Source organism: Molothrus ater, chromosome 4 (assembly GCF_012460135.2).
Source record: "Molothrus ater isolate BHLD 08-10-18 breed brown headed cowbird chromosome 4, BPBGC_Mater_1.1, whole genome shotgun sequence".
In the NCBI taxonomy this organism is placed as follows: Eukaryota; Metazoa; Chordata; class Aves; order Passeriformes; family Icteridae; genus Molothrus; species Molothrus ater.
In genome coordinates, this window is record NC_050481.2 from 45960085 (window position 1) to 45973710 (window position 13626).

At 35.3% G+C, this 13626-nt stretch overlaps 1 protein-coding gene across 4 annotated transcripts in view; it reads right to left on the reverse strand.

Annotated features, from left to right (window-relative positions):
• Nucleotides 1-13626, reverse strand: part of FIP1L1 (factor interacting with PAPOLA and CPSF1) — a 37234-nt gene that overhangs the window by 21308 nt on the left and 2300 nt on the right. Inside the window, exons 3-9 of one of the 4 annotated variants that reach the window (XM_036382492.2) lie at nucleotides 12529-12586; nucleotides 9833-9933; nucleotides 7528-7589; nucleotides 7216-7323; nucleotides 5938-6068; nucleotides 5593-5661; nucleotides 3177-3286 (exon numbers count right to left, since the gene is read on the reverse strand). In XM_036382492.2, coding sequence (XP_036238385.1) covers nucleotides 3177-3286; nucleotides 5593-5661; nucleotides 5938-6068; nucleotides 7216-7323; nucleotides 7528-7589; nucleotides 9833-9933; nucleotides 12529-12586 — 639 coding nt within the window. Of the gene's footprint in view, nucleotides 1-3176; nucleotides 3287-5592; nucleotides 5662-5937; nucleotides 6069-7215; nucleotides 7324-7527; nucleotides 7590-9832; nucleotides 9937-12528; nucleotides 12587-13626 lie in introns of all 4 variants that reach the window. The other 3 variants (XM_036382491.2, XM_036382494.2, XM_036382493.2) reach the window with 3 other exon arrangements.

The window sequence follows — 13626 nt, forward strand, 5'->3', positions numbered from 1 at the left end:
CGTTATGTCCACTGTTCTTCCCAACAACTGCCAAGATATTATTTTTCATAATGATGGATTTTGCCATCATACCTTGAACTTGACAAATTCTCTATTTCCAAGATTGCAATAACAATTCCATTGCGAATTTCACTAAAAGAGTTTGAAATTGAACAAGAGAAAGCATAGATTCAGTTGCAAACGAAGCAGCAGATGACACCTCCAATCACATGTTAAGTCACACACACACATTAAGTCACAGCAAGATGGCACAAGGAGAAACTTCCACAACTCCCTAGACATTAAATAGAGTTGTGATAAGTAGCAGGCGAGACTCAGTTTCTGTCTCAGTGCTGTAAGCAAAGAAAAGGGCTTGGTCTGTCCCTTACGTGATCGAGGCACCTGGGAAACAGATGCATTCCCAATGGATCCTCTGAAACATAAAAAGGCAATCCACACGTGTGGGATGCACATGAACCCACAGCAGAGTTCATACAAAGTGTAGCTTGAAAGGAACATTCCAGCAACTCTGAGTTATCTCACTCTAATTATTAGAGAATGGTTATTTATGAGCTATTTGCACTGAGAATACCACTTCCATGGAGATTAATTCAGAAAGATAACTCAATCTCATTTGGCAAGCTCAGCTTAGATTCTACAGAGCAAAGAGAAAGAAGGGGGAAAAAAGAAGAAAAAAAGAAGGTTATTTTCCCAGTTATTTTCCAAGTTCATAGCTTCAAAAATCCCTATCCTTACCACAGATAAAATAAATAAGCTGCTTTTTGGAACACCCCATATGACTCTTCAGAATCAGACTAGCTATGGGATGCCACATTTGTTCAGTAGACTTATAATATAGTCTAATAGGTATGGAATTATAATATGCTTCAATATTTCTTCTCTTCTTTCTTGTTTTGTTTATGTATTTCATGGTTTATTTTCCTCCTCTTGAGGACAGCCTCAGCTTTGCTGAGCTCACCACTAACTGATATGAATAAGAACCTAATAGATTTACTAAAGAAACCATTTGTATAAAAACACACTTTTTTTCAAAGTAACACCTAAGTTTCCATCACTTAGTCTTGCAAGGCTGAACTGGTATTTTTCATGGAAATAAAAGATCAGAAATCCATTTTCTTTAAAATATCTGTTTACAGAAAGCCATAAGGACAGATAAAGCTGATAAATAGCCCACTACACTGATGAGCTAATTTCTCTGAAACGTCTCTGGAAATGCTTCCAGCAATTTCTCAACAAGGCTATTGCAAATGCCACATGGCATAAAGGAAATTATTTTAAATTACTGAAGGGCTACATTGCTGAAAATTTTCTGTCTACCTAAAATAAACTCTTAACTAAAGAAAGAAATTAGTCCAACCCCATAAAACACTATGTGGTTATACAGAAGTTAATAATACAGGCACTTGGAAACAGAAAATAGTAGATGCATTATGGATAAGTCATTAAAGTAGAAATATATATAATCCAGCTAATATATATTCTCATATACTCGATATATATTCTCATTGAGCTACTCAGACTTCTGAGCATACAGTTTTCTTTCAAAATCTCTTTCTACCACTTGGTAGAAATACCTTTCCTTACAGATAATATATTTTAAGCAAGTGTATCCATAGAAGCAGGTATTAAATAAGGGAAGATGTCAGTTTTGTCATTGTAACAACTTACAACAACAGTATTCACACTAAATACATATAACATAACCTATTCTACCAATGGAATGCACAAGCGATACAATTGTCAAAGTGATATGCCACAAAGTGATACCTCAAAATAAATGTCAGGAAGTGACACAGTCATCACACCTGCAAATTTCACACTAACAAATAATCTACACAATGCATTTTTTTCTACAACTTTCAACTTAACTACATTTTAATATCCTGGTTGTTAATTACTTCCGAAAGTAGTTTAGAGGTTTTCTGTCCACCACTGAGATGAACAAAGAATTGAAATCTTGTAACAAAACCTACGCTAGATATAGATTTGGAATCCTTACCCTGTGAACAATACATTCCAGTTTGAGAACTCTGCTACAAGAACATCATACATTAAAAGAAATTCAGAAAAGAAAATTTTAAAAATAGCTACAGGGTTAGCACAAAGTTTGGAAAACTCTTCTCATTTCTTTTGACTAAGAAAAACAGACAAACAGAACTAAAATCTACTGAACACAGAGCACCATAACCTGATAGCTCAGAGAAAAATTTAGGCTACCAGAAGAAATATTCTAGAAGTGAAAGAAAAGTGCAGGCAAGGCTATGATTGACTTCCTCCTGCCCGCCCCTGCCCCAACCCTCCCCCCAAGACAAATACATTTGGGTGTTGAACTGACTCTTACAGGATGGAATAATTGAACAAAAGTGCCTCTAAATTAGTCAAGGCACTTATGGATGCAGTGCTAAAGATGGGTCATAGCTCCTCATCTTTAATGGCTGACAACCAAAGTGTCCATGAACAACCTGTTCTGCCTTTCTTACCATTCTTTGTAATATGATGTAATATAAGGGCTTTTAATTTGCACAGAACCAAAACAACTAAACAGGACCACTAAATAACTCAAGTAAAGCAGAAGCATGGATTCATCCTAAGCCAAGTGCCAGACAACAAACAGCAGTGGCTTAGATACAGAAAACAGAACTTATTAAAGCCTGGGGCTGAGAGAAGGAACTCAATAAGGAAATACTTTCTCTAATTTTCGAAGAAAGTATAATATTCAAATTTGGAGAAACCAAAGCTGCCTTGCAGGAAAGAGACTAGGTTCCAGGAATTCCTCCACTTGTTAAAGTCATAGCTGTCAGATTCCATCTTGTTTAACTGAAAAAATAAGTTAGTTAAAATACTCATAAGGACCCTAACCAGAAGTATTATGTTGGCAAATTTAATTATACACAGAAAACACGGTGTCATAAATCAACAAGTAGATTTTTGTAACTATCCTGTTACTTGGTCCTGCAGTTTTTTCTCCCCTTTTCTTCTACTTTTTCCCAAAGAGCCAAGAAGGTAGTATAGGATTCATGTATGATTATGGTAAATGTGATAAGGATATCTCTACCCTTCATTTTACCTGTTACAGAAACATATTTTCCATTTTTTTCCTACAAAAATGGTAAACTTCAAAGACATAGAGGTAACAGTACAAAGAGTTTTTTGGTCATGAGTTACAGCTAACTGACCTGTTTGTTGGAATTCCTGATTTAAATAAGGCAGGAGGAGATGTGAAATCAGGTTTGGTCGACTGCACTGCCAACTCTTTCTCCAAATTTCCAGTTCTGCCTTGCTGTACCTTCAAAATAATGTTTCATCATTAGTTTATCCTTGCAAGTGCAGTAGCTCCAACACTCAACAAACACACAGCCAATACCAAAAGAAAGTAAGTCCAACTTTATTCAGAATTTCAAAAACTCTCACCTCTGCACAACTAGCAAAATTATGTATTTTTTAGTTAGGTATTACTTAAATACTGTGTTTGATATATATATATATATATAAGAATCAATATGCTAGAGAATGAATTGTTATAGAAGATTAGACAGCGTAAATATTTATTTTCCAAGCATTTAATTTGTACGTGAACAGACCAAACTAATTTTCTTGAAGAATTTCCTGTATGAGCCAAATTACATCTTGATTTTTAAAAGAAGGACATTTATTGAAAAAAACTTTTCATAATCTTAACAAAGATATCTAACAAGCCTGCTATCCACTACCAGCAAACCACAAAACAAGAAACTTGAATGGATTCTCCATCTCCCTCACTGATCGTGAGATCTAGTAACCACTTAATTTCTTAGTCATACCAGGCAGTCATCTCATACTCTGGGTTGTGCAAACTGCAAAAGACTTTTCATTAGTTCAGACTGAATACTTCAGAAATACCCTGCTGTTGCTGAAGTACTGCAAAATTCCAGACACCTCTTTTATTAAAGACACCATTAAAGCTATGCAAAACCTTTGGTGCAAGTACATCAAGTATTGTTTTGTTCAGCAGCAGCTACATGTGAAAGAAAAACCTGTATGGGTTAGTATTAAAGACAAATATACAGTGATTTAATTTTTAAAGTCATTCCCACTGTACCAGCTACACCACTCTATGTAGCTAGTTCACTCATGCTATAACCTTGTATAAGGTGTGCTCTCACAGCTTGTAGGCAAGTGAACTACTATGTTTCTGCAGAACCTCACTTCTAAATATGGGCACATCTTTTCCAAACCCATAAAAATGCACATAAATAGTTAAAATTCTTTAAAAATTGAATTAATGTTTCCTATCCAGAGATATGAGTGGAAAAGGTCTAAGTGGAAAAGGTCTGAAAAGTGGAAAAGGTCTAAGTGGAAAAGGTCTGAAAATGACTTCTACAAATTAATGAGCAATTGGAAAATGCAGGAGACATTCTTGCTAGTTACAGGAGATTAATATAAATTACACGTAAATATAATGGGAATTACATGAGACTGTTTCAGAAGAGAAGGAGAAAAGTAAATGAAATGAATAATTACATGTAAAATCCTTTTAAAACATGACAAACTCTTGCAACGCCATTATTACCTGTACTGTTTGATCACCAGAGTCAGTACTGAGCTGGAAATAGGGGAAGTTTTGGGTTGGACTACTTATCCTTTTTCCTTCAGAACATTTCAGAAAAGTTTGAGATTACAGTCAGTTGAAAATTGTAACTCCTACTGTCCCCACTGTTTCTACTGTCCTATAGCACTATTATAATGATACCTGAGAAAGGTATAAGGCCCCAGAAACCAGCTGATCCATTCTTGCTAAAATAAAATCAAAATAATTGAATATCCTCAAGTAGCACATAAGAGAAAAACACCCGACTGCAATTGACAGTTCTGTATCCGCAATTGACAGGAGTACACGGAAGAAAGAAACTGTTCCAAGTAATTTCAAAGACAGTTCAAGAACAAAAATGACTACATACTAAGAATAGGTAAAATAAATAACCTTTGTGGTATAATTTTAAGTTTAGTATCAAAGACATAAATGAGAAACTGAGAAAATAAAAAAAAAGTTCAATCCTTAAGATAAATGCTGTCATGTAGGTCTTTCTATTCTCAGAAAACCAGCATTTCTGAATGGAAAAATTATTATACATAACTCGATTAATTGTTAGGTAACCCCAGAAGGGCAACACAAAAATATGGAAGATTGATTTTCTTATCAGAGCTGTCAAGGATAACTGTTACAAAACATTGTAGTAAGAGCTACAATGCCACAGGAAAAACAAACATGCCGTAATCTACGAAAGCTTCCCCACCACATCTGCACAAATCCTTTAATCTGCACAAACGAACACACTACAACTACAAATGAACCATCACATCAAGAAAAATTAATTTCACTGGGAAATTTGTTAGTTCACCAGGCCACTAACTCACATGCTTGCAGAAGAGTGATGAACAAAGCAACACTTTTTAATCCACATTTTGTGACATACACAGAAAGTCACTGATGTAGGATGAGAGTATGAAATAATGGCTGCGCCCATATCAGTTGGTCTTCTATCAGTCTGTGCTGGCATGGGAAGCAATACCCAAGAAAATGAGAGCAACCAACAAAATTTTACTAAAATTCACCTTTAAAAGATGGTATCTGCCATCGAGAATCTCTGCACTTGGTCTTAGTTCCATAGCTTTGTCTTCAGCCTAAGTTAAATAACACATTGCCCATTAAGATACCACACAATTCTGAAATGATGGGCCACAGTCTCAATAAAGGTACAGATGCAATCTAGCTGTAGCTGTCTGTCACACTATCCACACAAACTGCCAGTGAAGCAACACAGTAACACTCAAGGTTCAGGGAAGGGAGTCAGGTGCAAACTCTAACAAATGTACTGAACTGGGCAGAACAAGCTTATGACACACAAGCAGCTTTACAGGGAAAAAAAACATGTACAGTACAAAAAAAGCACTATTTACCGTAATTTTATTTGTGGTTGAGGTAACCGGCAAAATTTCAAGACCCATTCGTATTCTCTTTTGTTTTTCACAGTAAGCTTTCCAGGTATCTTCATTGAAGCCATAGTTAAAATAATCTGAGAGATCAGCCCCTTTAAGTAGAGAAGCATAGGTTTTTTTAGGACATTACAAAGTTCATCCTTCCTTCACTAAATATAAATACACCTCTACTTAGAGCATCAAAACTGATTAGGTATTGATCTAAAAAGCACAACTGAAATGTACAATTCACCAACAGACAGAGTATTCATTGCTAAGATTGTAAACCCATTAAAATTTAGTCAGAAACACTAACTTGCAACAAGTAACATAGCTGCTTTTTCCTAGCATCATGAAGTGGGGACCAAGGGTAGAGAATATCATGGGATATTATAATCCCCCATATCTTTACAACAAGATAAATATAAGATCTATAGATTTGCTTTATGTTCAGTGCAGAACTGCTCCCTTTTGTTTTGCTTGTTCTGTATTTGACTTCTCACTTTGTTTTGGCTCCTAGTTTCATTTGATGCCATGAAGTATTTTTAGAGTAAGAGAGAACAGATGTAACTCAAGTGCATAGAATATATTTAATAAGCTAACATTTCAAACACCAGATAATCATCAAAGGCTTCTCTTTTTTTTCCATTTTGCAGACACTATTTGTATTACCAAAGCAACAAACAAGCACAAGAAAAAACTTATCTGCAGCAGCAAGATGTACTGGTACTAAAAAACCAAATCAACGCTGGTAAAATTAGAAAATTCTGGACAAATCACTTGAGCCAATGAGACAATACAGAGGAGACTCATGGAAAGTCTTTGCATCAAGTCCCAGTTTCTTATTCAAAGCTCATGGATGTCTATGCATGAACACAACCTAGCACGGGAAGTTACATTTCACCATTCTTCATGCTAAAACCTGCCAGAACTATTTTCCACACTTTGCATTTCTTGTGTTCCATGGCATAGAGCAATAGCAGTAATCTCCCTAGAAACACGTATGTCCAAGGAGAGCTCAGGATACACGTTTTAAAAACTGGCCTATCTCTTTCTCCTGACATGTGATACAGATGTATACTAACAAACACAGCACACCCAAGCACTCTGTGGCACAGCAGGAAGGCAACAAGTAACATAGTTGTTTTTTCCAAATTATGCCGTACAGTACCTCTGAGGGATAGGTACATGCAGATGACATCAACATGCAGTCAACAGGAATCACTATTAAAATATCAGTGAACATAAACCAGACATTACCTGGCTTTCTCCAAGGTTTATCTTCAAAAGAATCTAAATCTACTTCCAGAAGTGGCACACCATTAATACTCCCTGGTGCATCCAGATCCAGTCCCTTAACTTTTGCACCTGTGAAGAAAAGTTAGTTAGAGCCTTCTGTCTCTACCAAAGGAATTTTATCAGTATCATTACACTTAGAATAATAAAAAATAAATTAAAAGCCAGAAAAAATTATCAATAAGTTTTAAAAGAAACAATTATTTCCTTAATCCAAAACAATATCCAACATGTTTAGGGGTTTTTTTATTAATATTACTGTGTAAATTTTCTTACCAGAAGATCCATAAGCTCGTCCTCCTGCCTTAATATTGAGATTCACAGGTGCTGCTCCATAACTTCAAGAAATTAACAAAAAACTGAATTAGACAAAGAAAACTTTTAAACCAGAAGAAAACACAAAACAAGAGATAGCTAGATCCAGAAACATATTGGACCCAGGCTCAATCACCATCCTGAATCTCTAGCTTTCCAAGCTGGTAACTGTAAAGGTAAAGAGATCAGCCTAGGAGGAAGAGAGAGTACCTTTCTATGCTCAGTAGCAACTTCTCCAACTAATAAACAGTAGTGAAGCAAGTCCCAGTCACTCTTCCTGAGTTGAAAGGATAAAGACCTTGATAGAAACAAGAATGGACAGAACCAGAAGAAGAGAGAGAAAGGAAAAATGCAGTTCATTTAGGGATACAGATGACAGTCTGGGGATTAGAGTAAAAACAAAGTAAATTAAAAAAAAATGAAGGGTTTAGATGGATCATTTTATCTTTTCATAATAATTCCATTTAATCTGTACAGAAGTGGAAAATACAAGCATTTCTCTAAAATGACTGAAGTGCCTTTTCAATGTACTTCTAGTAATCATCCATCCTTGTGAACAACAGAAAAGTATGTAATTTTTCACTTTCTAAAATACTTGAGAGCTTTCTCCAGAAAAATGGACTTGGAAACCTAACTACTGAATAGATCTAACTACCTTAGGAATAACAGTATTGTTCATTTGTAACATTAAGAGCTAGCTCTCCCTACCATTTGTGTGTAATGTAACTTATCCTCACAGGTGACCCATATACATCATGAGATTTGCATATAATTAGAAGGTCAGGGTATACTTTACAGTATCCACTTCCATGCAGTGCTAGTTTTCTTTCAAGTGCTACAACAGTGTAAAACTGACACAAAACATTTAACCTTCTGATCTGCCACGCTGTATTTGTGCATGATTTTGTGCAACAAATCTATCAGGATTTTTAAACTGCGGTTGACTACTATATGAAAAACCGTTTAATCCTATAAAACAGACTTGTTCTACTGCCATTGAAATGTACAACAATGTTCCATTTGTTTTAGATTTCTGCTCTTCTGTGAACTTTATGTCTAATTCACCCAGAAAAGAAGATTTTTCAGAAGACAGGCATTTCTATATAAAACTTTCTGCTCTAATTAGATTTAGGATCACCTGCTCATTGTTCCTGCATACATGGAAAGAGCATCAGCAAATCCACTGAGAATATAAATCTAGTTTTGCTTTAGTACCACAAAGTTTGAAGCCACTGCCTAGACCACAAGAATACTGCAAGTTACTGAAATCAGAAAAATAAAGAACTGAAAGAACTGGTGCTTCTATTACATTCATTTGCACATTATTTTAGAACATGAAACACTGAAAGTTTAAAAATATTATGTTTCAAACAGGAGGAAATCACCTGCATTCTAAAGTTAAAAACATGATATACATGAGTCAGACCCACCTGCAGACCTGTCATACTTTAAGAAATGGCACCCTAGTTACTCTGGTTTTAATAAGCATAAAAATATTGGCATTGCCAAAAAAACCAAGCAAACCATGTCCCTCAGAAAATTTCCATTCAATGAAAAATATTATTTCATAATTTTGGGTAAAATTAGCACTGTACGAAAGTGTTCAGTAAAAAATAAGCCCTTTTGCAAGATCAGAAGGAATACGGGGCAATAGAAGCAGCAAGATCAGTATAAATGCCCAAACAATGATCTTGAGAAATAATCTCCAGAGTATCACAGCTTCATCCTTAAGTAGATAAAATCTTATTTGAGAACATCAATCGGGATTGAAACTACAAAGGTCTAATTAGAACTGTATCCACTACAAACAGGATGAGGGACAAACACTTCCCATGTTCTTGCCATTGTATCCTTTGCAACCAAAATGTCACTGTCACAGTAACGACCCCAAAAATCCTATATAACATAGCCATTCCCTAATAAGAAACAACTCACTCATTTACAAACTCAATACATTTATTTCTCAAAATCTGAAAACACAATTTAAACTTATATAGAACTCTTCCTTGTACTCCACTGATTTCATTTCACTTGTTTTCAAGCTACTGTATCATTAAAAACATTGTTAAAGAACTAACAAAGTTCTTAATTGACAGTAACTGTGCACACAATCTGACATCTTTGGTGGCAAATATTTGGCAAAGATAAAAAATATTAAAAATATAAATATTAAAAAGGCAAATAAATGACAAGCACTAAAGAGACTGCATTTGTAATTAAATATAATCTCAAATGTTTCCTCAGTTAATGTTTGCAAATAACTTACCTAAACTGTGGAGCTCCTGTCTTAATATCCCCTATGGTGACTTGAACATCATCTTCATCATCATCACTATCACTATCACTGTCATCCTCAGCCTCTGCCACCTTCTATAAAAGAAAAAGTCATTGCTTAGATGAAAAGCAGTCACTTACCTTCACAATGGAAACACAATCCAGACAAAACCATCCATTCTAGAAAGCTTTGAAAGAAGAAAATTCTCCTCTTCCTAGACATTAGAATTGAGTAGCATTAACATCAAATTCAGGAGGTTACAAGTATCTGAAACATCTGGATCAAAATAGAGAAGTGTCTTTAATACTAGGTTCAGTTTCTCAAGCATAAAAGAGTTTCCACTATCTAATGTGCTCCTTCCCTCTATCCAGCTCATACACACTGGTTCCCCATTCTTACACTGTCATTCAGGAAAGGACTAAAAGATATGGAAGATTAGCTTCTTGCCATCATCAATTATATATTCAGCATAACTCATGTAAATGTTTTCCCAGCTGATGATGAACACTGGAGAGATCTATTTAGTTCCTTACATAAGTAAGCTACATAAAATACTTGAGACATTTCAGCAAACAGACTGAAAAATCAGATACGAGAGCACGCTGTATGCTGTACGATACACTGAGCTTTTTAGGCTCCAGACAAGCACTAAACATGTCCCTACTACATAGTAATGATCAATTCAGACAATTTATTTGTAGATCTGTTTTTTCCTCCCAATGAACATCACTCCCCTTTTTCTATGCAGAATTCAATAACCATGTATTAACCAGTCAGTTCTTCACAGTTAGACCTTGATCTCACTATCTTGATTAACTTTGTATCATCAGAAAACTCCTAATTTCACAACTTAGCTCTTTTCCAAGTAAATACATTAAACAGCACAGGTTGAGCATAAAATTCCAAGGAATCCTCCCTGGACATGACTTGCCTTTACTTGAAAATAGAACCTTGACTTCTACCCTATGTTTTCTATCTATTACAAACCAGCTAAAATCAGTAACCCACAAAGGACTTATTCTGTAACTGCACAGTTTTTAAAAATCCTTTGGTGAGGAACTTCTTCAAAAACTTTGTGGAATCCAAATGAACTTTTCCAACCAAATCACCCTTATTCACATATTGGAATTCTTCAGCAAGAGGCTGAACTCATGGAAGCCAAGCTGATTTTGCCCTAGCAGCCTTCAGTTATCCATGCACGGCTGGGTTGCAGCCCTTGTCTACTATACCATCTATTAAGTTGCTCTGTACATAAAAAAAAATCAACAAAAATCAACAGCTCCTTAGAAAGTAAGATGTTGGAGTGCAGTTCATCCTCACTACACAACATTAATATAATTTCATAATGATGAAGAGTCTATTCTTGGGGTAGGAAGATGGGGCAAGTCTAGATCAGTATGGATATTCCGTAAATGACAGCTGAAGACAGTCTTTCAATTCCACATGGCTGAAAAGTGTAAATTCATCAGGCAACCGACACAGATGCCACTACAAAGGCATCAAACAGGAAATAAAATTTTGTCTGGACAATGTACCTTTTCAACCAAAACCCCCTTCACTTATAATCAATGATTTTTTAGCTCCCTCCGCACAGAAATATTCACCTGTTCCTATTCAACCAACCTGAACAACATCCATTTTTCCTAAGCTGCTGCTGAACATTCATGGACACCATTTACCATTAAGTTCTCAGTTTTGTGGAGATATTCTAACGATAACCCAATGCCAGGCTATATATAGATAAAAAAAAATAAAATATGCAAGTAGAAGAAAATGTAGCCTATAAAGATTTCCAGAAATACAACCACTTTTGATGCACTTCATGTAGCTTTTCAGTTTAAAAAACTGAAATAAGTTTTAAGGTTTTAATAACTTCTTCTCCAATTTTAAATACACTGTAATGCCTTTCATAAATAGTGTTAGTTACTGTAAAAAAAGTACTTCACTAAGAGGCCAGTCCTTGAAACATGCACAAATATCTCAATAATGGTTTCTACATCATTTAAAGTTATTTCTTGGAGTATATAAGTCAAAAAGTCCCACTGAAGTAAAACCACAGTCTTCTCATAGAACTTCTCACAGTTAAATTTTTCCCATTCACAGTAACCTGAATCCTTTAACCAACACAGCAACTGTAAATTTAATTTCTTGGTCCTTTCCATCATCATACTAACAATGATGTTATCAGACATACTAAACATTGAAGACCACTACAAAGCAAGTGTTACATTGCCTCTGAAAGGCATGTGAAATTCATCTCTTGGTTCACACTTTCACATAGTTTTGCAAATCCTCCTTGTCTATCATATCCAAAATAAGAAAAATGATCAGAGGACTTTATTTTCTCATCACTGAGAAAAAACAAACCAACATTTTGAAAAGGATGCCTCTGAGAAAAGAGAGGTGTCTTCAAGCACCGTCTTTCTGTCCCCCGCAAAAAAACTGGGAGTACAATTTATTTATTTTCTGTAAATTAGATGTAAAAATTGGACTTAACTGGAAAATTGATTTCCTAATTTAGTAATTTCGACAGTTTCTGCAGCTCACAAACACATTTTAGAAAAACAAAGGTGCACACTTAGGCATTAATTCATTTAAATATAAGTCCTAGTCAAATTATGGATTCCCAGAAAGTCATTACATCAAAACATTTTAAAACAGTATTTCAAAAACACGTTTAAAACTACCGTTTTCACAACGCCATTTTCTGCAGCTTCCTCTTCACTTCCAGGTGGGGGTGGCACACTTAAACAAAAACAAACAGGATAAGGTGAAACTAGGTATTTATGCACATGCTATTTCACAGGTATCAGTTAATGATGAAAAAAGCTTTGCTTCCTCATTCCACATGAAAAGCCAAAGCTCCAGTTGTCTTCAGCATTGATTAGAAAACAAAGTCAACTTGTTAAAAAAAACCAAGATGAATATAACTCTATATTAGCAATATTTCGCTATCATAAATCATACTAACTGGATGTTCATAGAATAGTTGGAAGCAATGAGGCATTACACTTGTATCTTCCTTTGAAATCAAACTGAAACACTTTGTAACTTATGAAGGGAGAATAAGTTGTTTGGTTTTTTTTTTTTCCCTGCAGACTGACAATTTTCAAAGATATAATGGAAAAAAAAACATTTAAACACCCACAGGTAATGTTTCACTAAACAGAATTCCCATATCAGCATTGTGAAATTTCCTTCTACCATATGGAATAGTTACAATGCAATGACTAATTCAATTGTATTTAACTGTAGACTGAGAACCTGTAAAAACTTCAAAACTACTGGTCCATCTGAAAGGATGAGTACTGTGACATCCATGCACATGAGCTGTCTCACTGAGCCTACTTAGGGCTGTTTCCTACACAGTAATATTTTAACTTCTACAGTCCCATTAGCTGTTAGGATGCTGCACCACAAATAGCAGAGTAAGCAGGGAGTCATCTAGAAACAATATTCTTTCACTGAAAAGGTATTTCTGAAACAGAGTGCGCAATTGCCAATTTTTATTGAATAGAATGAATCTAACCCCATACTCTGTTGGCAACACACCTGTGAGTGTTGCACCCAATACAGCCCAGCTATTGCCTCAGGATTCAAGCTTGATCATTTCACTTCATCACCTGGTAAAATGTCAGACTACGTACAGAACCTGAATAACACATCACAATTTCTGTATAAACAAACAACACCAAATCTGAGAGGCCAGAGACCAAAACTTTTAACAACTGAACTATCCCCATACTTCCACAGTTCCCAACACAAGTCCTAAGATGGGTAAGTTA